Here is a 26,546-nt window from a genome sequence, read left to right as displayed (position 1 = left end):
TTCATATTCTAGCTTTTTGTAAGATATTTTTTCTATATAAAACTGTTTCCTTTGATGATCTTGCAAGCTCTTTGCTTTTGCCTTTGTATTTGTTGCGCCAGGTCTGCATATTTTTGAATTTATTAAAAAATGGGTCTATAGCAGACTTTTAGAGCCGTGCTGGTGCCAAATTGCAATCGCACTGTTACGAATGCCAAATTGGCTGGTAACATACCAATAGTCACGATGTACATCGCGTTGGCTATTGTGTAGACGCAATATTAATATTTATCTGTTTTTCCATAAATACTACACTTGTATCTGTTTTGTGTTTCTTTAAAATCGTTTAGCCGCTAATATTGCAGTGTGTTTCATGTATGTTATTTAAATTAACCAACACAAAGCCATTGATTTCTTCCTGTTACAAATCGTGAGTAAAATGAATGAAATCATAGCTGCGGCGTGTGAAATGTTTTTTATCGTAAGTTTTTTTATTTTTTTTTTTTGATACAAACATACATTGATCATTTTACTTAATTTTCTCTGATTTTGTATTAAATTGTATGCAGGCTATTATAAATGCCTCGTTTTATGTACTATTTATGTTGTTGTATATATGTATATTTGGGTTCGCTAACTCGGCATTAATGTTTATATTTATTTTTATATATAATTAATATGTAAATTTCTCATGCATTTGTTTTGTTAAGAATTGCGCCCCCAAATGTTTGAAACTTTCTATGCTAAAACCTAAATTAATGAAACTTACATTGGCGCAATGTTGTGTTTGCTGATAATTTAAAAGAAAAGTCAATATATTCTTACATAATTATTAATCTTATTTTTTAATTGCTGTTATTTGCATTTGTTTTTTTTTTTTTTGTAATATTTTTTCTATTTTTTTCTGCCTGTCAGCATACACAAATTTCTTACAAAAGAACAAAAGAAATGCAATTTTCAACACGTCAAGTCCAGTTTTTGAGAAATTAATTCGCATTAAAATGAAGTGTTTACATTTTTTTATTCTTGTCATGTTAGCCATATTAACATACACATTTTAAGTGCATTGTTTGTATACATACTGGTCTGCATATACATACATGCATATATATGCGTATATTTCGAAACATTACAATCTACATTATTAATTTGATGATATTTGAATGGCTAGTTTAGTATAATTTATGCTTTATTTTCTTACTTGCACTGCACTTCATATAGTTTATTAAATAACTATGCGCTTGCACTACACTTTGCCTCTTTGACCCATTTACTGAGCATATACTTTTACAATTTTCTCCAAACCCATTGTTATAATATACATTTTTTATGTTTCTTTTATGTGTGATTTATGTTAATCTATGTTATTTTTTCTTAATGATGGGAATGAGTACATTTTTCATCCATTCAAATATCTATTGATTTCTTCCCTGCATTCATTTAAAGTTTCATTTTGATATTACATCGCTGCTTAAATATTGCCTTAATGCACACTCATTTTCCCTTGAATAGCAACGTATTTATCCATTTTAGCTTTTCATTATTTCTGATATTATGATGTAGAATATTCTTGCTTCATGCGCTTCTTTGAGAGAAACGCAAACATTTCTATTTTTGCGACTCAGAACAGAAGTTATTCAATTTGATGCCTTCATTTGCCTTCTGTATCCGATGTGTTTAAGCATGAATAACTCATTCTACAATGACTTTAATGTTACTGTTGTTGCTTTATAAAGACACTACTCATATTATTATTTTTTGTTTGAGCTACTTAAAGAAGCAAATTTTTCAACATCTGGGAGATATTAATCAAAAATAATATTACCTTATTAGTGAAAATAAGCTCTTGCCGATATCCAGACCTTCGCAAATGAGTTAACATTACAAGTCGCCATTTTGCTCCGACGGCGGTAGGGTCTAAGGCTATCGCTCCGACGACAGTCAAATCTATTTTACCGAAACGACTGTCATTTCAACAGCATTCCCCAAAATGTATGGGAAGTATTTTGCGCTCTAAAGTTTCCCAAAAGTTTCTGTTCTGGGAAATATTTTCTATTGTTCCAGCGACAAGTTTTCGTGCCTATCGCTCTCTTTACTTTACTCTAGTTTATTTCGATTATTTTCACTTTAGGATCTGTACTTTGTATACATATAAGAAAAGTGTTTAAATATATCAATACATCCACTATATAGCTTATATAGCCCTAAATACAAAAATAAAGACTAAGCAGTAGAACTATTACTTACAAATAACCATGAAGCACTAATTGCAAACAAAAAATTTAAATCTAACGACATAGAAAATAGGATAAAGTATACATATAAATTGACGAAACAAATTATATTCCAAGACAAAATCTGATGTAAATTAAGAAAAAATACACAACACTTCCATTTCCCAGTATAGATTAGTGGCTAATGTCCGCAGAAAATTTGGTGGATGCAGCAAGTCGTCTTAAATCCTTCATAAGCATGCAGTTTTACTTTAACGTTTGACAACAATGCAATCTATATTGGCATATACGAATTTGGTGGAAGGAAATTGGTATATTAAAAAATAATAATAATGCGTCACATTGAGTGTTTGAGTTGTAATAATTGCGGCAGTGTTACTTTTTATGAGATGGCATCATATTCTGTTACAAAAATTCTGCAACAATGCCAACGTCACGAAATCTGTCAGTAAAATGTTGGCAATCTGCTGATCATCACTAGCTAATCAAGCACAATACAACAGTTTTCACTGCTAAATTGAAATGGAAGAGTAAACGTAAGTGTTTACAAATATTGTTTTCAACTTTAATATAGTTTAGTTTTCGCTTTCTTCGAAAAATTAAGTTAAAATGAAACGAAGTTATTGGTCCATATTTGCACGCAACACGTTCGGCGTGACATAACTTCTACAATATTGTAGCAGCTAATCAGCTGAGTGTCAGCAACATGCCATCAAAAAAATAACAGAGTCGCAATATTGCCGTAATTGTTGAATGCCGCAAACACATCTATTATTTTAGGGTTATGTTGCACACTCTGTATACATCTTATATGTGCAAGATTTTGTCGAGTATGCGTCGAACTCTTTTTACATACATTCTAAATCTAAAACACATTTTGTTCGAACGTTTTCCAGCATCAGTGCAAAATCCGATCGTTTTGTTTTACTTTCTCGAAATTCTACTATGCATATTAGTTTTTTTATGTTTTCTGAGCGTATTTAAATTTGTAGTTTTTGGGGAATGAGGAAACTGCATAATAACGCTACTAATCATAAACGCATTAACTCTCTTCTAACTACTTATATTTTCTATTTTCGACTTCTGGTCGGCCTATTGTTAGTACTGCCTCCATTTCCGCCGCCACTGGTGGTGGCAGCAGCAGTTGTGCTATCGACTGCAATTGTGTTGCTAGCGTTTGTCGTGCTACTGACTACATCCGTTGTCTCCGTTGCCGGGTTGGCCTTCTTTGCAATCGACGCACTATTGTTCGCTTCGATTACGACATCTTGACCTGCTATATAGACGTGCAATTTAATGAATTCAAGCTCAAAAATATAACTTAGAATGTGCATTAGTACCTTTACTTTTTGTATTGGATGTTTTGGAGGCATTTAGTGTTGCTGTAGCAGCAGCTATTGAAGTTGCTCCGCCAGCTCTCTTTGCTGGAGTTGCCGCATTTTCTGCAGTCAGAATTGGGACATCTGTTGCGGCCTTACGTTTGTTCGCCCGCTCACCACGACTACTCGCCGTTGGAGTCAACTGTAAATCCAAAGCGAAAAATGTAAAATAATCAAAAATAAATTTAAGCTTTGAAACACTTCAGACAAACCTTTACAGACACGTTTTTAGTTCGCGCTGTTGTCGAGCTAATAGGTGAAGCCGCTCTAGCTTTTGCCAGTGGTGAACGTTGTGCGCGAGGCGACGCCTTCGAAGCAGCTCCCGTATTCTTTTGATTTGGTTTATATTCTGCATCGGAATCATCGGTGCTATCATTTTCTTCATCAGTGGTTGAAGTCTTCTTCGATTTCGATTTACGCTTTGTGGCTAATTTTCGTTTCTTTGTCGACGATTTTACACCATTGTCGCCGGCAGTTGCTCCCGAAATACTTGCTCGACCGCGTTTGTGCCCTTTCGTTATAGACGCCGCTGATGCGGCACTTGTACTGGTTTTAGCAGTTATTGGCGTGCCAATACTGTTACCACTACGTCGGGATTTACGTATACCAGTGGGTGTAGCACCTGCCGCAAATTTCTTTTCAATCTGAGATTCATCTTTGTACAATGATATATCCACTTTAAAAAAAATGTATATATTAAATGTAATTTTACGAGTTTAAGTATCATGTCTACTTACGGCCGTCGGGATTTTCCTCTGTAAGCTCTGGCCTAGGTACCAGACCTTTTTCTACGTCAATTGCCTTCTTGAGTATACTTTCTATGCGCGCTTGTTCTTTCTTCGGTAAGTTAAGGTGACCCTTGTCAACACGTTTTAGTTCAACAGTCGTCAGTACACACTCAATATCAGTGTGATCATAAAAATCAGGTATATAAATTCCACTGTTATTTGGATCCTCCGATAACCAACGGATGCTAATGCGTGGTGAAGTTCGATAAACATTTTGCATCGTTTGACACAAATAAAATGTGCTTTCGACGTTACGCACCGCCATATATTCATTTTTGTAGAATACAATTAACTTATCTTCCATTGACATGGGTTTTGGTGAGTTGGAGGCTTCGCTGGCCGACAACTTTGTGATGTATGCGAGCTCGGGGAGTGGACTTTGAAATGGTATGGTCTTGAGGCGATGGCGAGAGCTTTTGCGGTCGTTAGCGCTGGTGCTGGGCCCTTGATCGGGCTTTGGTGTCGCCGGCGAGGCGGTCACATCAGTTACAGCACTTGTATTGTTGCTGCTGCTGACACCATTCTTTGACTTTCTCGGTCGGCTTGTGCTCGATACTTTTTCGCTCTTTTCAATTATAGCCTTCTCCGATTTTGCTACAGTTTTAGTTTGACGGCCCGAACGCTTGACTGGTGTAATATTTGTATCTGATATATAACTGTTTGTTGAATCAGGAGCGGCCTCCGGGGCCTTTGATTTTGTGCTTTTTGTAGCAGTATGGTTGTTGCTATTGCTTTGAGTTGGTTCTTCGGCAGCAGATGACGTCACGGCAAGTGCTGGTGCTGGCACTGGCACTTTTTCCAACTTTATGTTCTTTGTTTTTTCTTCTTTTGGCTTCTCAGCGGAAGATTTGCCAGATTGACGTTTGTCTCCATCTGTTGTGACTTCAGCTGTCGTTAAAGCAGCAACCTTTGATTTGATTTCTACCGGAGTTAAGGTAGCTTCTGCCGCTTTTGAGTCACTTATCGCGTTTGAAGCTTCTTTTTTGTCTACGTTTGTCGGCATTTGTTTTTCTGCAGTATCCGTAGAACTTTTACTAACTACCTCTGCTGGTTTTGCTTTTGCTATATCTATTTTCTCCGAGACCCGACCCTTCTGTTCCATTGTATCTATAGACCTGTTTTCAATTTTCTCCTCACATTCCTTTTTAGCTGAAACGGTCGGTGTATTACTATTCGTCTCTGTATTCTTTGATGCCTTGGAAACATGTAATTCTCCAGCTACGGGTAGTTTTGCATCTTGTCCGATTACAGCTGTAGTAGATTCCAATTGATTTGCGTTCTGAAATATGATTATTTTTAATATCAGTGTGTTGGTATACTAATTAATTATAATTACCTTATTTACCTCTTCAGTTTTGATTCCAGGGTCCACTTTCGACGCAACTGGTGTATCACTTTCTTGCTCCTTTGCAGCTGGTGGCTTGTCGTGTTCTTGTTTCCCATCGCCACCAGTGCTACCTCTAGCATCGAAACCACTTATATTGGCCGCTGGTAGTTTGCTTTCATAAAGTGTATTTGATTTCTCAGCCGAGATTTCTAAATCAGTTGGCTTCAGGGCTTTAACATCTATAACAGCAGCATTTACGTCTTTGATCGCTGCGCAGTCAGTCATCTTTTTTGCTGCAGTTAGTTTTGCCGTGCTGGCGGCACTATGCTCTTCTTTCGCCTTGGTAGGTGTATTTCCAACCACTTCAACACTTTTAACCGTCTCAAGTATTTCCGAAGTTGTTGACTTGGCATTCTTATCCGTGGCGGGAGCTGATGTAACGTTGGCACCAGGGGCCGCAGGAGAGGTTGGTGTTGAATTCGTAGCCTTTTGTGTTGCTATAATTTGATCTGCACCATCCGCTTTCCCGTTATTTGCAGAAGGTGCTGCTGTGATTGCACTCAAAGTGGGCGAAGCCGTTGCTGCGGTGGCGACTGGTCCAAATTGCGATGTTGGAGGTGGTGCAAGCGAAGTCAGTTTTGTAAGTGATACAGGGCTGGCACTCTGCTGTGGTGACTTATTTATTGCGGTTGCAATCGAAGAGCTAGATATCATTGCTGCTGTACCCGTAGGCACTGAGCCAGCTTTGGCCGTTGGAATTATATTGCTAGTGGATGCATTACCACTAGACACGGCTGCTGACGGTTTCTGGAAGTGTGTGGGAAATGGGGATGGTATGGCGCTAACAACCGGAGATGTTTTACCAGCGCCGAATTTGCTTTGTTGGTGGGCGGCAGTTGGTGCTGTGGTTGAAGTGCTAGCCTTCGCCGGCAGCAATGAAATGGAGGGTGTTGGTACTTGCTTAGCACCGCCTGTAGGGGCTACATTACCACCACCACTGCCAGCAGCGTTCGAGATGGCAGCAGGACCTGACGTGGTAACTGGTGTGCTGCTAACAGTGTTCTTGGTGGCCTGCTGTGCTGCAACACCACCTGAGCCCCCTGAACCAACATTGCCTGCAACCGGTGTGATTTGAGTGCTTGGCGGTAAATTGGGTGCTTTTAGTTGATTACCGATTGCAGTCGATGGTGGGGCTTGTGATGGAGGCTGTGTAGATACAACGCTGACACCTTTATTGCCACCACTACTTGATGGTTGCGGCGCGGCAGTCGGCTGCGTGGGTGCAGCTGTTGGGAAATAACGTAAACTCTGCTGGAATTGTTGGAGTGCTTTTTGTTGTTGTTGCTGAAATTGTCCGTGAAGTTGTTGCTGTTGGTGTGCAGTCAACAAAGGTTGCTGCTGTTGTTGCGGCGACGGTGGCGGTTGCTGATGAGTTGGATGGTGTTGAGCTGGCGTCGCCTGTGATGGATGCTGTTGCTGGTGCTGCTGGTGCTGCTGGTGTTGCTGTTGTTGGTGTTGATGTTGCTGTTGCTGATGTTGTTGCATTTGATATTGCAATGTTTGCAGCTGCTGAATGATATTTGGCGGCAAAGCCTGCAATTGCTGTTGGAATTGATTCAATGCTGCATTTGGTGCAGCGGCACTACCATTAGGTTGCTGCTGCTGATGTTGAAATGTTTTATTTAGTAGCTCAGCAGCTGCTGGTGTGCGTGTAAGTGCTAATGGCTCACCACCGCCGCCACCACCAGCACCAATGCCCACACCACCACCCCCACGATCCTTCTGTTGCTGCTGCTGTTGTTGTTGGTGTTGCTGTTGTTGTTGTTGATGTTGCATTTGGAAATGCAACAACTGCTGTTGCTTCAACATGTTTTGAAAACGCTGCTGTTGCAAGAAAACATTTAGATCAGCCTGTGACGATTGCGGTAATGTATTTTGGCCGTGAACCAAATTCTGCATCTGCTGTTGTATACCAGCCAAAGTCTTTGCAACTTGCTGCGAGTTGTTCGGTCCATTGGGTGGTATACCACCCCCCATGCCGCTGCCGCCGGCACCAGGTGGTTTCTGATTATAGCTCATGTTCGCATAAAATCCTCAAAAACGCGAATATTTGAATATACCTTCGAATTAAACAAAATCCACAAGTTAAATTTGAAAGCTATATTATTTAAAGCTGAAAATATGGCCTTTTCTACTTTTTTTTTTTTAGACGCACCGAAATTTTGTTCAAAGAAGCTTTAAATATATCAATTAAATTGCCAATATTTTTACTTAATAAGATTAAATTTTTTCTGGCTTTAGTGTTTATAATTAATTTTAGTCATATAACTACTTCGCCTTTTGAAGGCCATTCAGAGGCATCAGTTGTTTTTGCGTAGCCGTCTTTTTTCACTAATAACACTTAGTATCAGGCCTCCAACCCACCAATAAATAAAGATACACAAGTAATGTAATACCACTTTTTAATTTAAAATTGGAGCGAGAAAATCTGCAAAAAGATTAGCAGATCCTAATGAAGAATATGCTTGCCTCTCAGATGGAATGCCCACCATGATTTTTAAATATTAAACATAAGTGCAAAAGGCCTTGGGATTTAATTTAATATCATATTCAAATTTACAAATGTGGTTTCGGTCAATGAATATCTCAAAAATGGATTATAATTCATTTGGCATCATGTTACCTTCATCTAATTATGTTCAGTACTGTTAATAAAGAAAATGGTAATGACTTTCGTGATGGCCGCGTTACTCCGGTACAACTAAGTTCTGGATATTGCAGGAGGTTAAACGCTTCCTTTCTTCCCCACCACCGCTACCCTTATCCCGCTTGAATTTGCGTGTAAAAGACCAACCAGCAGCTCTTGATGCTCCATACTTGGGTCTGTGAGACCCTTCTTTTCCCGTTCTTTACGAAACACTTTATCTCTGTTGCACATCAACATGGTTTCTGTGAACTGCACAGTACCACTACAGCACTTAAGGGGTTATACGCAGTTATGACTTTCAAAAAAATCGATTTTTTTATTGCATTTTTGTAATGTACATATATTCAAAAGTATACGCACGAAATTTGAAGTAGATCTAAACAATACTTTCGGAGTTATACCTAAATATGTAGAGATGCCTCGGCACGTTTTAAGGTAGGTATTGAAACTTTAAACGTGTTTTTTCAAAATGGCATTTTTCAAGTCGGTGTACACGATATCTCGAAAACGGCTTCTTTGATCGGTCAACCGTTTTAACTCAATCTTTAAAGATACATTTTCTAGTAATTAATCGTTCCTTTTGTAAATCTGATACTTACTTTCCATTTTATAATCAATTTACGGCCAAATTTTAACGTAAAAATCGAAATCATTTCTTTTAAAAGCTGCCATTTTGTGAAAATTCACTATTTTGATTAGCCGAACGATTAATTACTAGATAATCTAATATATATTATTAACAAAATTTGTTTGGTTTTTTGATTTCAGATAATCCAATCCTGAGTTACGATGTACACCGTAAATCGTCTTTTTTTAAAGGAGGTTCCAGAAATCGCCTGCAGCGCGCTCTATAATCAACATTTTCATAAATAAAAAATTTTGTTACGTTCTTGAAGGATGCTTTTATAACCGCCAAAAATTTTCAAATTAAAATATTCTGAAGTTTCTTCAGGATAAATCCTTGACAACCCGTCTTTTATTTGCTTCATAACTGCGTATAACCCCTTAACGAAATAAACATACAAATAAATCCCGGGCTTAAAACCACCTCTGCGAGAGTACAACCCTAGTAGCGTTAGCCATTCCACGCTACTAGATGATATTCATCTATCGACTCTCCCATCAGAACTAAGGTGGTCCCCAAACTACCTATGTGGTCGACAGTCGTCAGCAATATTTCGAGATCCACCAACATCCATCGTAGACGAAGAGCTGTCTTGTGAGACCCGCGATACCTTGGCATAATTGCGTGCAGAATATTGTATTAGATTAAACGCCAGATATACTAAGTATATATATGTATATATGTGAGATACCGGCATGTGAAGATACCTCGCACGACATTAACCATCTATTCACATGCTCCCTTACACCCACTCACCTAACCCCCAAAACACTATACTGTTTCTTATTTATTTCGGTTGTAGCTTTCAAAACTTCACTTATAAGTGTTTTTTGTTTTCATAGCCTACTATTTGAATTATCTACTCCTGTTATTTGCTTCATATTAACATTGCACAAGCTCTCTATTACTTTTATAATTCATAACTTCTCTTGGGTGCTTTTTTAATGCTATCCACCTACAGGTAAAATGATGTTTATTAAGCCTGTCAATGTACAAAAATTTTAGTTTCCTAAATGTATTTTGGGTCTTATAAGACTGTAAATAAATAAAAATTTAATTAAATTTAGTAATTCAGGCACAGCCCATATCATATATGCATATATTATATAAGTCGCTCAGTATTGTGCCTCTTTAATGGCCCCACTACTTAAGAAATTAAAGCTTCCTCTTTTGCAAAACCTTTATATCTTTAAGAGATAAATTTCCAACTTGGAACGAATTACGATTCACACGAAAATTTGCATATCTGCTGTATATCACGTTTTAATAAAAATGTGTGCGCGTGCCAAAATTACTCAAAGAAACGAAAAACACCTGCTAGCTAACTATTATAGTTTTCCGTTTTTGTTGATTTGATCTGATTTTGCTTGATGCTGTGCTCGCACATGTGTTGATGTGTTAGTTGTCTTCATGCATTAAAATTACTCGTACACCTACATGTACAAATCGTTTCTGCAGATAGAACACACGTGCATGAAATAGAAGTGTTTGGTGAGCGTAATGTGGACTTCCTCAATGGTTGTTTGGTATGTATGTTCGTATTCAACTCTTCGCGTTCAACGAACTTTTGTTGCGTTAACCAAAACGAGCTTCTGCTCAGACTGCATCGAACTTAGTATCGCTTTTTTTTATAGTTATTTTCACATGTTAATATATGTTATAATCAAACATGGGACAAAAACATAACACACACCGAACACAAAAGATCCAAACTCCATTTTTTCCTAAATCAATTCACTACTGCAAACAATTTATTTAACACAAAAATGCAATTACGCTGTTTTATCGTTAGATACTTAACGAAAAAAATAGTACTACTTTATTTACGTCTAAATAATTAAGATCAAAACAATTATAAATTAGTTGTTGTTGTAGCAGCATAAACATTTCTCATATACATATGTACGGGGAATGCTGTTGAAATGACAGTCCTTGGCCGGTTACGTAGAAACGACTGTCGTGGGAACGTGTCATGGGAAGTATCTAACCATAGTTACGAAAATGGATATTTCCATCTATTTTGTTTTGAAGTAAAAGATACTCATGCTTTGTATTTCTATATTTAATATTACAGGGGCTGTATTCTCCTAACTCCTTCCATTTTTAGAAGGTACTGTTGTTGTTGTTTTAACAGCATAGTTAGCCCTGTCAGAATTGGGAAGGACCTCTCCGAGCCGTTTGATACCAAACGAGGTTTCAGACAGGGTGACTCGCTGTCGTGTGACTTCTTTAACCTGATGTTGGAGAGCATCGTTCGAGCCGCAGAACTTAATCGCTCAGGCACAATTTTTTATAAGAGCGTACAATTGTTGGCGTATGCCGATGATATTGACATCATCGGCCTTAACAACCGCGCTGTTCGTTCTGCCTTCTCCAAACTGGACAAAGAGGCAAAGCGAATGGGTCTGGTGGTGAACGAGGACAAAACGAAGTACCTCCTGTCTTCAAACAAACAGTCGGCGCACTCGCGTATCGGCACCCACGTCACTGTAGACAGTTATAATTTCGAGGTTGTAAAAGACTTCGTCTATTTAGGAACCAGCATTAACACCGATAACAATGTCAGCCTTGAAATCCAACGTAGAATCTCTCTTGCCAACAAGTGCTACTTTGGACTAAGTAGGCAACTGAGCAGTGAAGTCCTCTCTCGACGAACAAAACTCACACTCTACAAGACTCTCATCATGCCCGTCCTAACGTATGGCGCAGAAGCGTGGACGATGACAACATCCGATGAAGCGACGCTTGGAGTGTTCGAGAGAAATATTCTGCGTAAGATTTTTGGACCTTTGCACGTTGGCAATGGCGAATATCGCAGACGATGGAACGATGAGCTGTATGAGCTTTACGACGACATAGATATAGCGCAGCGAATAAAGATCCAGCGGCTACGTTGGCTGGGTCATGTCGTCCGAATGGATACAAACGCTCCGGCTTTGAAAGTATTCGATGCGGTACCAGCTGGTGGTAGCAGAGGAAGGGGGCGGCCTCCTCTGCGTTGGAAAGATCAGGTGGAGAAGGACTTGGCTTCACTTGGTGTGTCCAACTGGCGCCGGTTAGCACGAGAAAGAAACGACTGGCGCGCTTTGCTAAACTCGGCCAAAATCGCGTAAGCGGTTATAGCGCCAATTAAGAAGAAGAAGAAGTTAGCCCTGTCAGTGTAGGTGTATCATCGGTCGTCTTCGTCTAGCTCATCTAGGGGTAGACCCAGGAAACATGCTGTTTCGACGGGTTGGGTCCAGAGGGAGAGGGGGGTTAGATGAGTCTGATTAAGGGGGCATGTGAAGAGGTGGTTAGTGTCGTGCGGGGTACCTTCACATGCAGGACATGTGTTTGGTATGTCGGGGTCAATTCTGGATAAGTAGGAGTTTAACCTGCTACAATATCCAGAACGTAATTGTGCCAATGTTACACGAGTCTCACGGGGAAGCTGGAGCTCTTCATCTGCAATAGGTGGTGGTTGGACTCCGATTACGGCATTCACAGTACGGGAGTTCATGAAGGTGGTAACGGTCTCCCGGTGAATGTCGTTTATTGACTGTCTGAATACTGTCCGGTCCAGTAGGTTTCGGGTACTGCTAGTTCGCCTTTCCACTATAGTCTGTGGCTTCATAAGCTTCGTACGCTCGTCACCTTCGCCTCAAGTAGTAACTCACTAATCTCGTCCATGTATTTTCTTTTTAGTCTTCTCAATTCCTCCTCTTCATTTCTTGGCACTGTACGTGTTTCCGCGTCATAGCACAAAACTTATCTCACCATTAACTGGTGCGGTACATTGCCGTTTTGCATTTTTATTAGTTTTGATATGATTATTTTTATTAAACTGTAGTATGCCTTGTTTGCTACCTGCCGTCTCTCTCTGATAGTTGGTTGCATCGTATTGCGGTTACATAGGGTTACTCCCAGGAATGATAGGAATGCGTGACGTTGCATGAGAGAGATGTGAAAATGCGAACAATAATGCAAGCAGAAGAAGAAATTAATAAGTTGCACAATTGCGACATCACACACACAGCGATTACCTTATTATTCTCTCCATCGTGTCCATACTTAGTTTTCTTGGGTTTAATGTCTTCATAAGGCTCGCTATCGTTTATAATGGCAACGAGAGTTGCTCCAGATTTGTATTTTCAAGCATTTATTTGGGGTTGAAATCTATCTTCAAAAATCATCACACATCTTTGCGATTTGTGTCTTTCCCATATAATTTTTTTCCTCAAAAGCTTTTTTCGCCAGTGGTATTTTCCTTATAAATATCGTGGTTGAGTTCGAGTTAGCCATCCTAGCCATCACCTTGTCGTGCGAAGGTTTTTCACAATTTTCGACGTGGATTAACAAGTCAAAAATCTTGATACGTCAAGCACGCACCATCCTTCAGCACCGTAAAAAACTGATACAATGAATTTTCTTATGGCCGGCCCAAAATATCGCTGCTGTGCTCGAAATGATTGAACAAGATCGTCATTAATATGAGATTTACCTTGTGGTAAAATAGGTGTGTTCGCGTTAGATCCCACACAAAACGCCCTGGAAATGCGTCTGGACAAAGTCCTTGTAAACGAATTCAAAAGTGTATTGATCATCACGGAGAATATTTTGAAAAATCAATTAAACCATTTTCAGCCATCAATGCTCATTTTTGCATTGTTTGGCCAGAAATATATAAATAGCATCCCAAGGAATACATATTCCGGTGAGCAATTTTGTTTTGCGCTCTTTTGACGTGATAACGTCTTATAATTCGATTTAACAGGCTGCACGCACGAAAAAATGTGTCGTTACCTTGCTCATTAGTGTTACCTTGCTCATATGTAGTTACCTTGCTCATTAGTGTTACCTTGCTCTTTAGTGTTACCTTGCTCATATGTAGTTACCTTGCTCATTAGTGTTACCTGGCTCTTTAGTGTTACCTTGCTCATTAGTGTTACCTTGCTCATATGTAGTTACCTTGCTCTTTAGTGTTACCTTGCTCATTAGTGTTACCTTGCTCATTAGTGTTACCTTGCTCTTTAGTGTTACCTTGCTCTTTAGTGTTACCTTGCTCATTAGTGTTACCTTGCTCTTTAGTGTTACCTTGCTCATTAGTGTTACCTTGCTCATATGTAGTTACCTTGCTCATTGCCGTTACCTTGCTCATTGCATTGCATGAACTGCAAGCGAAAGCGCGGAACGAACGACAAAGCAAACAAAGCAAACGAACGGCAACGTTCGACATCTTGTTCTCTCCTACTTAAGTGAGCGTATATATGTATGTATATGCGCATATGTACATATATAAATTCACGTATTTGTATTTGCATATGCCTTCTTATTGATTATTATTAATTTGATTCACTTGAAGAATTTAAAATAAAACCAAGTTTGTTAATAATACCTGTTGTTTTAATGTTATAATTATTAATTTTTTTATTATATATGAAGGAAAAAATGTATTTTAATATTTTCCATATACCTTATAAGATATGTTGTCTATACTAATATAATATTATAAAGAGGAAAACTTTGTTTGTAATGAATAGGCTCAAAACTACTGGACCGATTTTAAAAATTCTTTCACCATTCGAAAGCTACAACATCCACGAGTAACATGGATTACCGGACGGGTAACCTTCGGATGTGTATGTACAATATGGGTATCAAATGGAAGCTGTTGGTGAATGCTTTAGTCCAGAGTATTTTTCATGCCGCTCCGTGACTAGGGTCTCGAGATAGAGACCAAAACGTGGACCCTAGAATGTGTTTGTACAATATGGATATCAAATTGAAGCTGTTGGTGAATGCTTTAGTACAGAGTATTTTTCATGCCGCTCCGTGACTGGGGTCTCGAGATATAGAACTAAACGTGGACCCGAGTAACCTTCGGATGTGTATGTACAATATGGGTATCAAATGGAAGCTGTTGGTGAATGCTTTAGTTCAGAGTATTTCCATCCGCTCCGTGACTAGGGTCTCGAGATAGAGACCAAAACGTGGACCCTAGAATGTGTTTGTACAATATGGATATCAAATGAAAGCTGTTGATAAGTGCTTTAATACGGGGTAATTTTATTATAAAACAAACAAATAAAATTAAAATTTTCTTTTGAAAAATGCAACCATTCAATCAGTATTTTCTTATGACGTTATCACGTTAAACTATCGTCAGTAAACCGACTTTACAGACAACCTCTTTTTTTTTCATTGGAAAAGATAAATTCAATTGACTATATTTTTCAAAAATATGTTTCTTTTTTTACAAAACAAGATTATTGGTTCTCGTTTTAATAAAAATTTACTTATTTAAGAGTATATGGTTTCCCAATAGATATTTTGTAACCTTCAATTTATTTTATGATCTGGCAATTCCAAACGTGATCAAGGTTTACATTTTCGCATTGGAAACTTGCCAGAGATAAAGCTGTAAACCAATTAAAGTGATTTCTCTAAAAGTCTTACTTACCATTTTTCAAATATTAATGCCCGAGTTCACCAATCAATTTTAAAGTTTATCAGGCTGTTAAAATTAAAAATTGTAAATTTTAACAGCCCGATGAATTTAAAACTGATTGGCGAAACCGGGCATAAGTATTATATTTTCGACATCTTCAAAAGTTTATACAAGATTTCTTTGGTTTTATTTGAACTGACCACTCTGCCAAATGGATTCAACTTTAAAACATATATTCTCCCCTCTGCACTCTGAAGCAGCAATGGGCGGATACATCAAAGTAAGTGGATTAAGATGCTTAAAAATACCACAAAGGACAACATAAATTCAATCAACAATTTCATCAAAACCTTTCCAGTACTTATCTAAATCCTGAATGATCAAGACCTCTGTAATGATCATTGCAATTTTGAAGAGCTGACAGCACTGGTAGCTAATGCTCATCATTTGTTATATTAACTTGTTAATTTATTTAATTTAGTTAATAAATAACAATAATAGAAATGACAAGAACGACGTTTTCTAAGCCCGTGGTTGCACCACTCTTTCCCTTCAAAGTCCTGCTGTCAATACTAACATTGCTGCTTCATCTTTTTAGATAATTCGAATGTATTGAATGTCTAATTTCTGTATAGTCGTCAAACTTTAGATATTTCTTTTATATAGCGATTCAGAATTACGGATTACTCTGTTGTCAGAAGCTCACCTTTTTACAAATCTCAAGTCAGAATTCAAATAGGTGACACGATTAAAAAATTATAAAAAGCATTTGCCGTTAGGAGTAGACTTAAAACTTTACGTCCCTCTATTTGTGGAACAACATCAAGACGCACACAACAAACAGGAGAAGAAGACCGGCCAAACACCTAACAGTAGAGTATGCGTAAATTTTTTATTATTTTTTCCGTAGCTATGTATAAATGTTCCAAGGTTTCTGGACTTTTTGAAAACAAATTTATTGGATATACTTTCAGAGCTAACACTTAACATCATACAAAACATGTATTTGCAGTTAATATTACTCCGGCGCATTTTGCTAGAGCTGTAAGAGAACTTTTAAATATGGTGGTGGTACAACAGTCTGGCCACAACTCTCGTCAGATCTTACCCATTTTGACATCTTCTTGTAAGTGACCTCAAATGCAAAAGGTATGTGCAAGATATCACTCCGAGCACAAAGAAGGCAATTAAAAAATATATGGTCCTACCGGAATAGCTTAGGGAAAAACTGAAGCATGATTTAAATAGCCACACAACAAATGGCAGCTCGTGTAACAGCTTGAATACAAGCACGTGGTGGACATTTTGAAGCTAAAACTTCACACCGTGCTCGTTTTTGTTGTTGTTGTTATAGCAGTACCTTTTGCCCTGTCAGTGTAGCGTAATCACCGGTCCCCTTCGTCTAGCTCATCTAACGGTAGGCCCAGGAAACTAGCTGTTTCGACGGGTTGGGTCCAGAGAGAGGGGTTTAATGGGGCATGTGAAAAGGTGGTTAGTATCGTGCGGGGTGCCTTCACATGCTGGAAATATGTTTAGTATGTCGGGGTCGATTCTGGATCAGTATCAGTATGTAATTGTGCCAAGGTTACGCGGCACTCTCGGGGAAGTTAGAGCTCTTCGTCTTCGATTGGTGGTGGTTGGACTTCGATAACGGCATTCGGGGGTCGGGAACTTAAGAAGGTGGTGAGAGTCTCCTGATGGATGTCGTTTATGGTCTGTCTGTACATTGTCCAATCCAGTAGCTGTCTGTTTTTTTTTTGTCTAAGATCTCGTCCGCGTAGTGGAGGAAATGCCTCCTGATGTGCCTAGGAGGTGACTCAGGCGAGGCCTGCGGTAACACCCTAGCAAAAACTGCTTACTGAGCAATTTGTTATGCTCCTTAACAGGCAGCATAAGGGCCTCATCATGTAGGTGTTGTATTGGTGACATCAAATGACATCCTGTCGCGGTCCTTAATGCAGTTTTTTGGCCGGTCTGAAGCTTCGTCCACTGGGAATCACTGGTTCCAGGCGACCAGAGAAGCGCAGCATAGTTTAGAACCGGTCGGCCTATTGCTTTAAAAGTCGGCAGCAACATTTCCTTGTCTTTGCCCCTAGTGCTACCGGCAAGCGACTTGAGCACCTTGTTGCGATTCTGTACTTTAGTTGCAATAGCGGTTGTATGCGCTGAGAAGGAGAGCAAGCTGTCAAAGGTAACTTCCAATATTTTGGGGTTGTTAACCGTCGGAATTCGTGTATCATCGACTTTCACCTACGAGCTGTAGCTTGATCTCCTTTGTCCAGGTGGTGAAAAGGGTCGGCGTGGATTTAGTGGGGGAGAGTTATAAATTCCTCGCAGTGAAGAAGCGAGAAAGGCTGGCGAGGTAGTCGTTTACCTTGGAGCATAGGCCATCAATGTCATTGCCCGACGCCATTATTGTGCAGTCGTCGGCGTATGAGACCAAGGAGACTCCCTCTGGTGGCTGGGGGAGTTTCGAAATATAGAAATTGAAAAGCAAGGGTGAAAGGACACGACCCTGCGGTACACATTGCTTTATTTTCCTCTTTTTAGATGTTTGGTTTCGAAATATCACCGACGAATGACGACCACTCAGGTAGTCGCGGTCCACCTCTTCAGCCCTGGCGGAGGTGTCGACTGTAAAATGTCATCTAGTAGCGTGGAACGGCTGACTGTGTCGAAAGCCTTTTGTAGATCCAACGGTACTAGGACAGTCCTCCCGCAGAGGCGGTTTGGTTGAGGCCGCGGTTTACCTGGGTGTTAATGACGGTGAGTGCCGTGGTGGTGCTATGCATTCTTCGGAAATCATGCTGGTGTGATTCTGGGGTCAGGTGTTTTATAAAGACTGGGAGTAGAAGGGCCTCAAGAGTCTGCACTATTGGGGAAAGGAGAGTTATCGGGGGATAAGACTCCCCTTGGTTGGCGGGTTTCCCAGGCTTCAGTAATGGGACCACTCTCCATAAATTCCACTAACCAGGAATGGTGAGAGTGGCCATAGACAAGTTGAAGACCTTGGTGGGATATTCTACTCCCAATGGACCCAGCTTTTTCAACATCAGCATGTTTAGTCCGTCAGGGCCAATGGCTTTAGATGGTTTCATGTGTTTGATGGACCCCCGAACCTTATCGCTGGAGAAGTGGTGCACTGTTGTATATCAGTTTATGCAGCCGTCTGGCACCACTACGTTTGGATCTGTCTGCCGGGGGATGCAGAATAAATTGTCGGCTAAAATAGCTCGAGCATCTCTTCATTGTCATTGTCATTGTGCTTCGTCGAGTTCGACAGGGACCTTACGGTGGACCAGAGCTTGCTCACATATGAAGCGAGCAGCGGCAGCTGTGATCGCCTTGCGGAATGCGCGTTCGCCTGCGCGCACATCGGTGGGAATGGGGAGAGCGGCGAAGATGTCTTCAGTAAATTCCGCGAATCTTGTCCAATCAGCTTTGTTGAAGTTGATGTATGACCGGTGATCCGCGGAAACAAAGTCGACAGGTTTCTCGATCGAGATGATAATGAGCAAGTGGTCTGATGCAAGCGATTTATCAGACCTGCGCTAGCAATTGTGATGTCAGGTGAGCTGCTGTAATTGACCACTACCCTGGTGGGGGCGTCGTCGTTTACAGTGCTGAATGTCGAGTCGTCTATCTGTTCTGCCAATAGCTGTCCCCTACGATCATTTGGCAGGCTTGAATGCCAAAGACCGTGATGCGCATTGAAGTCACCTACTACCAATCGGTTTTCACCACTGATGAGCGCAACAACATCAGGGTGATATCCTACCGGGCAGCAGGCGTCAGGGGATATGTAAATATTATAGATTTCGATCTCGGCATCGCCTGACCGGACAGCTATCCCTTGACATTCTAAGGTGTTGTACCTGCGGTTGATACCGTCATCGATGAGACGATACTGCACTGTATGGTGGACTATGAACCCTAAGCCTCCACCGTGGCCTCGCTTGCGATCTTTTCTGTGCACGTTGTAGCCGTCCCTGTGGATCAGGGGAGAGCTAGTGTGCTGGTTTGTCTCTTGGACCGCAGCTATCTTGATACCATGACGGCTTATGAAGTCGACTATCTCGTGAATCTTACTCGTAAGTGCGTTGCAGTTCAGTTGTAAGAGTTTAAAACTCCTCAGAAGTGTGATTGTAACTCGGGGGTGTGGGACACGTGGTGTTGTCTGCGTTGGCCCTGCTGTGCGTTCCGCAACAGATGTTTTGGTCTGACGTTGACGGACGGCCGCGCCGCAGAGGGCGGTTGCGGGTGCCGAGCTCTGCAGCAGGGGGCAACGAAGTCGCGTGTCCACTCACGGGTGGTGCGCAGGCCAGAGCACCTCCGAAAATGGCACCAGCCATTGCAAGAATTGCACTGCACTGTTGTCAGGTTCCGAGGGACCCTGGTCTGATACGCGGAGCAGACTGTGCGGGGGACCAAAAGCTCCTCGTTTGTCCCACACTGGGATAGGAGCAGGAGGGTTGGGGGAGTTGTTTTGAGCGTGAGGGCTCCTTACCGTTGAGGTATTGTTGGTGGCGGCAGTTTGAAGTGCCGGCACTGAGGACGGTAGCGCCGTTGACGCAGGGGCCGCCTGATGGCGGGAGCAACACGTGGTCACATACCTTGTGGACCACTCCCTATGCGTCTTAAGGCCTGAACAGTAAAATACCTCTGATCCAGGGTTGGGTTCGACGCCAGCCCGGAAGAGAAGTATTCGGAGCAAAAGTGCTTCAAGGAATTGCTCCTGTGTCGAGAGATTGGCGGTGGGATACGGTACACTAGACAGGGCTAGTTTACTGGGGCGTAACCTAGTAACCTAGAACCGGCTGCCATGGGAATGGCTTTTCAGACTTTGTGGTTTAATTTCCTGTTAAAACTTTCCTCTATAATTAAAATAATTTTACATATCCTGTGACAAGGATTAAGTAACGAAATTCCTTTCTATTTTTAACACCATGTTAAAAATTTGATGATGTTCATAAGATTATATAACTGACAATCGATATATAATATATAGAAATAATTGCACGTTAACAATTTAGTTTTTTTAATAAACAGAGTGACCGAAGAAAATAAAAATTTTTTTTTGACTTCCTCGTAACTTCTTTTTAATTTGACGCTCGTTTTGTATCTGATAAAAAACCAAAACAATTTAAAATGTCTAGTAGATCATTTTATTGGCTTTCAATTTCGTAAGCATAATACGTCTACTTCGAAAGATATAGGCCCGTAGTCAAAGTCCATCTTAAAAACCGACTTTAGTTAGTAAAATAATAAATAGAATAGCCGACTTTATTTTTAGTTTTATAATAGTGAGTTTATTATTGGTGTTAACCAATCACGATGAAGAATATGGCACCGCTACAAAAATAGCAAAAGCATACAGGACGGATAACATCGCAAATGAACAATAAATACTTTTTATCATTTAGTTTTCGAAACCTCAGAATTTTACAATAAAAGTTATTAAAAATAAATTTAAATTATTAAAAAATAATAATTAAAATAAAATATTTAATATGTTTATACTAAGTGAAAAACGGTTAATGATATCGTAAGTTTATTTTAAGTGTAAAAGAGTGATCGCTCACTTCTAAGCCATGTTACCAGTTTACACACAAAACTTGTTTGAATAATTCAAAACAATTTATTTGGTAGATGGATAACTGACCAATGACAAAATTGTAACTAATTTATGCAGCTTCATTGTTAGGAGTTAATTGGCTCCTGCCGTGTTAAGGCTTATATTCTGATTACAATTGCCATTAACGTTTTTTATTTTTATTTTTAATTTTATTTATGTAATGTCGTATTTTAATTTAATGAAATACTGTTTGTTGATATCGCCAAGAAATTTGTTCACAGCATAAAATAAGAGCTTTTGGTAATTTATGGATACATACAGGCATGAACAGATAAATAGCACAAATGTGAATCTTATAAGTTAAGTTTTTAGTACGAACTCTGCTCTGATCAAGTAAATTTGTTTGTTTATATTTATTACCGTTTTATACCGTATGAGAAAAAGCTATGCAGAAATAGCTGAAATGGTGATGTGCTCTCGGAAAATGGTTTATAATGCTCTTAATTTAGTTAAGAAAGATTCATCCTAATTAAACTATAAAACGGATAGAACACCAAGGCGCGAAAAACTAATGGTAATGTGGATAGAGCTATAATACGCAAGAGCAAAGCAGATCCTTTTAAGTTGACACGGCAAATAGTGCTTGAACAAACAAATCTGGTCTACAGGTGTCCAGAAAGCTTTTAGGAAGGCGACTTAACAAAGCATAGATGATTGGTCGCATAAGCAAAAAAAAACCATAAGCAAAAGAATACATATTAAACACCGAATAGCCTTTGCAAAAGCCCACAAAGACATATCATCATCACAGTATTCAAATGGATAGATTTCAGTATTTTGAAAGCACGGAGCGACGGCTTGAAGAAGTCATCAAAAACGGTGGATATAGTACAAAATACTAATCTGGTAAAGCAATATTATGACGTAAATTAAATCAGAACTGAAATTCCTGTTGACAATTTTTTTGTTTTAAAGAGGAAGTAATTAAATTTTTTTTATTTTTTATGTTGCTTTTCCCAATAAAAAAATAATTATTTAAAAACATATTCAACTCTTTGCTTTCAAAGTCTAAATGTGCTATTTTCATGCACATGGCTGTATATAAAAAAATTTATATTCTTTATTGTTTCGCCTTCCTAATGTGTATGTGTTATTAGCATTTTATACCGTCTTTGCTTGAAAAGGTAATTCAGTAAAAAACTAATTAATAATAATTCAAAACTTTTGTTCCAAATATCAAAGCAATTAAGTGAACCATAGTGTAATATATTTTTATACTGTAAATGAGAATTAAAGCTCTTTTTCTCCTATTCTTGTCATGAGATATTTATTTATTTATTTAATATATGGAAAATAACAATAAATTATTGTATTATTTTACAATAAAAAAAAAGGAGCACTAGCTGCCAGGTCTTACGGCTCACTTATATATAAATATTATTTATTCATATTTTTAATGACAAAAATTCAAACAAATATTTTTTATATTATGTAAATCATACATAAATTTGTTATACAAATTCGTTCCGGGAACTTTTTCCCCCGAACTGCTTTCCTAACTCTCAAATGAAATAATCCTAGTGAGAGGAAGTAAGGACCAATGAGCAGAAATAGAATTATTTGTTTTTTAAAGCTGAAGAACGCCAATCAGAAAGCCCGCCCCCTTCTACTGCAAGAAGGGCAACATTGACGGCAATAATGTCGTGAATATTTGAAAAGCCACCAAAATACCAACTCTGTGGGAATTGGCAAAAAAAACAAAAATAAATAAATGCCGGTTCCTATGTTGTACTTATTCATACATAAAAATATGCATTGAAATCAAGTTGATACATAAAGTGAAAATTAATTTTCCATTTCAGCGGCATGTATTTGTTATTGCATATCTTAAATAAAAGCAGGAACATTTTTTCACTATTACTATTATTTTTATTACCCCTATTGAATATAAAAAGAAATATTGATACTAAATATTTTGCAATATTGTAAAGCTACATTGACCAAAACAAACATTATCCACAAATAATTTCTCACAAACATACATATACCAATACCATTCGAAAAAAACCAACCGAGTCTCACAGCACTAAAAAACCTGTTAGATTTGCAAATTTTTGAAACAAAATAATAATACTTTCCTATCAGAGATGTAAAACGTATTTGCTCTTAAGATTTACGGAATATTATAGATTATTTGTTGTTTTCTATTACTTTAATGATTTAAACTTTTGACTGACATCATACCATTCAAACTATCATAAGAGCAACAACAAATTAGAAGTAATGCGCTTGCGTCACAATTCAGGTAAGAATATGGCGATGCAAAAAATTAACAGGTATACCCGAACTTTAGCATATTGATAGAAAATCCTGAACGAAGAAAATAATTAACATTTTACGCAAAATAATTTGTTAAGAAATCTTTCTCAGAAGTCTGATCTTTCAAAATATATAACTATGTATATTTAACTGTACTTTTAGCTAGATCACTATTTTATTGCTGTCCCAAGTTCTACTTATTTGTTTGTTCCGTATACACATGCGCTTTCAAGCACATGTATATGTGTGCACATACGAATATATTTACGAACGCCGAAATCGAAAAACAAATCAAAAAATCTTAATTCAAATTCCGACAACATCAATAAATCATTTGCTATTGTTGCTTTGTGTATTGAACCGATTTTCTGCGCGCGATATTCTTTGGCTGTTAAATGGCAAACAAAAAGTCAAACAGCCACCCAGGCACAAACGCTAATATATGTAGGAACAAAAATCCAAGAAAAGGAGAATAAGCGATAATGGAGTAGTGAAGAACAAACGCATAGCGCAACGTTGAAGCAAAGGCAAAGACACGGCACAGCCTGCGTGCTTTTGCTGGCTAGATGTAGAATTACGGGTGTTATGGAGGGGCACCAAACATGGTAGTTACGTGGTGCGTGCTCCGCGCGAAGTATTGTGCGGTATCGACTTCTACTATGGTGTCGCTGCGTCGACGTCTGACGTCGTCGCTCTTGTACACAAACACAAAAACCAAACCACCGACACTGTCCGCGCGCTAACCTCTTTGTAGAAAAGGCACACACATACACTTGGTCGTACACTTCCACCGCTCCTATTTATTTTTTCATAGGCTTTCAAAAATAATTTTTTCCGACATGCACCACTCCACTTACTTTAAAAAAAATGTATCCACGAAACACAACAGTAAATTTCGCCGGTTAACAATGCAGTTCTCCAACTTTTAATATAATTCTTTAATATTTTCCATCGGCAGTTATGCACATTTCTCAATACTTTTTACCACTGTGTGAACTTTTTTCTTTTCTGTTCTCTGCTTCTCTTCTTTTCTGTTCTCGTTCTTCTTTCCAAATGCTACGGCAACGACCGAATTAATTCTTCGATTTTTCACATGCAATTTTCGAGGGAAAATAATTGCGAAAAATAATCAATTCTTATACACACATATAGCACATTATGTCCACTTTATTATTATATCCACTTTATCTAATTCAATTTACTTTTAGTGCGGAAATTTTATAATTTTCTGCGCACAAGATGACAAATTGAAAATTTTTTAGAGAAATTGGACGAGAAACGAACGACACGAACGATAAACGAGGAAACCGACGAAAACTCTACACTTCGACTTCGACTCTCCGCTCCTTTATTGATGGCGTCCGTTCAGTGTTGCATTGTGAACTGATAGCAGTGTAGCCATTTTATGAATGGTACCACTATCAGACATATCGTGTTATTTCTGGTAATTATAGCCGTCTTCGATTCGCCTTCGCCACTTCTCTGCTCGCTGTATATAGCGAAAGCAACCACATTGTTGTTATCATACATCATAAAATAATTTAACTCACTATATTGAATGCTGCCAACTCTATTTTCTAAAATTAAACAAATGTCATTACTAATACTCGTTCAGCGTGGTTGCTTGGGTTGTCCAGCTCAGTATCCCGATCAATTTCAACGGGAATGACCCGTATTATTTTTATGGCTGTTGAGAGCACTGATATGAAACGTTTAAGTGGAAATAATAAATATAATTATAGTTGGATACATTATTTGCTGCACTCGCTTGAAACGCTTTACAGTTTCGAATAGTACTTTTTCGGCTTTTGACATTTCGAATTGGGTGTCGCATGGTTTTCTCTATTATTCTTACAATCAGCCGTTGGGGCATATGATTGATGACTAGATGCGAAACTTTCCCATTAAACGTGATTGTACGTATATATACGCCCAGGAAAACGCTTGAATACTTACAGCACTGCCTATCCCTGGATAGACGAAAAACAGCTGATAGACGAAATGGCGCGACAAAATTAAGAAATATATATAATTGGCGCGTACACCCTTTTTGGGTGTTTGGCCGAGCTCCTCCTCGTATTTGTGGTGTGCGTCTTGATGTTGTTCCACAAATGGAGGGACCTACAGTTTCAAGCCGACTCCAAGCAGCAGATATTTTTATGAGGATATTTTTCATGGCGGAAATACACTCGGAGGTTTGCCATTGTCTGCCGAGGGGCAACCGCTATTAGAAAAATGTTTTTCTTACTTTTGGTGTGTTACCGAGATTCGAACCAACGTTCTCCCTGTGAATTCCGAATGGTAATCACGCACCAACCCATTCGGCTACGGCGGCCGCCTTAAGAAAGAAAAAACAACAACAAACAAAACAAACTTTAAGTAAAATTTTACTTCAGAGTGTTTCATTTTAATTGAATTTATTTTAAAACATATAATTATAAATATGTAAATCGCAAAACCTTAAATTAATGTATACATTATTGTTCTCTGCATACACATTGCCCATAAAGTCTGTATTCACCTTACAAATATTTTTAAGTTGATTAAAAACACAATATATACATATATCGTCTCCTTAGTATAACAATAGCCTATGTGCTCATAGGCTATTATTTTTTTATTGAATTTTTGGATTCTCCATCGTCGATTTTATATGTGGTCAAAATTTGGTCATATTCTAGTTCCACAAAGTGCGTCAAAACGTCAGTCAAAAATAATAAATATTTACAGACATAACGATATTTAAGTGAGAGCTACTTTCGACAAAAAGTTTGAAATTCATTTTCTCAAAACATCAAAAAATTTATAGGCTATTTTAATACTAAGGGGACGATATATAGTTCAAAATGTACTTTATTTATTTAACATTCGAATTAAAATTAATAAAACAAGATCTTTTTGAGAATGCCAAGTGTTTTGGTTCTCAAACAACAAAAAAAATCCAAAAATTAAATTTTATATGAAATTGTTAAACATTGCAATACAAAAATAATGAAGGCAAAAAACATTTATTAATTATTAATAAAGTAAAAACAGAAAATATTGTAATTCCTGAATATCACAAAAAAGAGTGTAACTTTGTAGAACGGTAAACAAAATTAGCCAAGTAAAATAAAAGGTAAAATAGCATTTAAAAGACATTTAAATAGCACTTATAATGATAACCCGGCCGCCGTAGCCGAATGG

The 26,546-nt window shown here is 38.5% G+C and overlaps 1 protein-coding gene across 5 annotated transcripts; it reads right to left on the bottom strand.

Annotated features, from left to right (window-relative positions):
• Window positions 1-843: 843 nt before the first annotated feature.
• On the bottom strand, window positions 844-24,677 carry LOC128858490 (mucin-2-like). 5 transcript variants are annotated; one of them, XR_008454016.1, is made up of 7 exons: window positions 24,218-24,676; window positions 5,717-7,827; window positions 4,330-5,659; window positions 3,805-4,268; window positions 3,554-3,734; window positions 1,805-3,489; window positions 844-1,746 (listed from the first exon to the last, which is right to left on the bottom strand). XR_008454016.1 is itself a non-coding variant. In XM_054094829.1 (7 exons), the coding sequence occupies exons 3-7, from the start codon at window positions 7,784-7,786 to the stop codon at window positions 3,284-3,286; spliced, it is 4,251 nt and encodes a 1,416-aa protein (XP_053950804.1). In that variant the 5' UTR covers window positions 7,787-7,827; window positions 24,218-24,416; window positions 24,507-24,676; the 3' UTR covers window positions 844-3,283. The 5 variants fall into 5 exon arrangements, 4 of the variants coding, with proteins under 4 accessions (XP_053950804.1, XP_053950805.1, XP_053950807.1 ...); XM_054094829.1 differs by having other exon boundaries at window positions 844-3,489; window positions 24,218-24,416; window positions 24,507-24,676; XM_054094830.1 differs by having other exon boundaries at window positions 844-3,486; window positions 24,218-24,677.
• Window positions 24,678-26,546: the final 1,869 nt, after the last annotated feature.

Source organism: Anastrepha ludens, chromosome 3, assembly GCF_028408465.1.
Source record: "Anastrepha ludens isolate Willacy chromosome 3, idAnaLude1.1, whole genome shotgun sequence".
Lineage (NCBI taxonomy): Eukaryota > Metazoa > Arthropoda > Insecta > Diptera > Tephritidae > Anastrepha > Anastrepha ludens.
The sequence above is the reverse complement of the archived record's forward strand: the minus strand, read 5'-3'. Positions and strand labels throughout refer to the sequence as shown.

What these genes read in the sequence shown, in the direction of transcription:
- LOC128858490 (XM_054094829.1), bottom strand. Translation starts at nt 7,786, where the DNA reads ATGAGCTATAATCAGAAACCACCTGGTGCCGGCGGCAGCGGCATGGGG. An exon ending in AGAGGAAAATCCCGACGGCC is followed by an intron (nt 4,269 to 4,329) that starts GTAAGTAGACAT and finishes TTTTTTTTAAAG; the next exon opens with TGGATATATCATTGTACAAA. An exon ending in ATCCAATACAAAAAGTAAAG is followed by an intron (nt 3,490 to 3,553) that starts GTACTAATGCAC and finishes ACGTCTATATAG; the next exon opens with CAGGTCAAGATGTCGTAATC.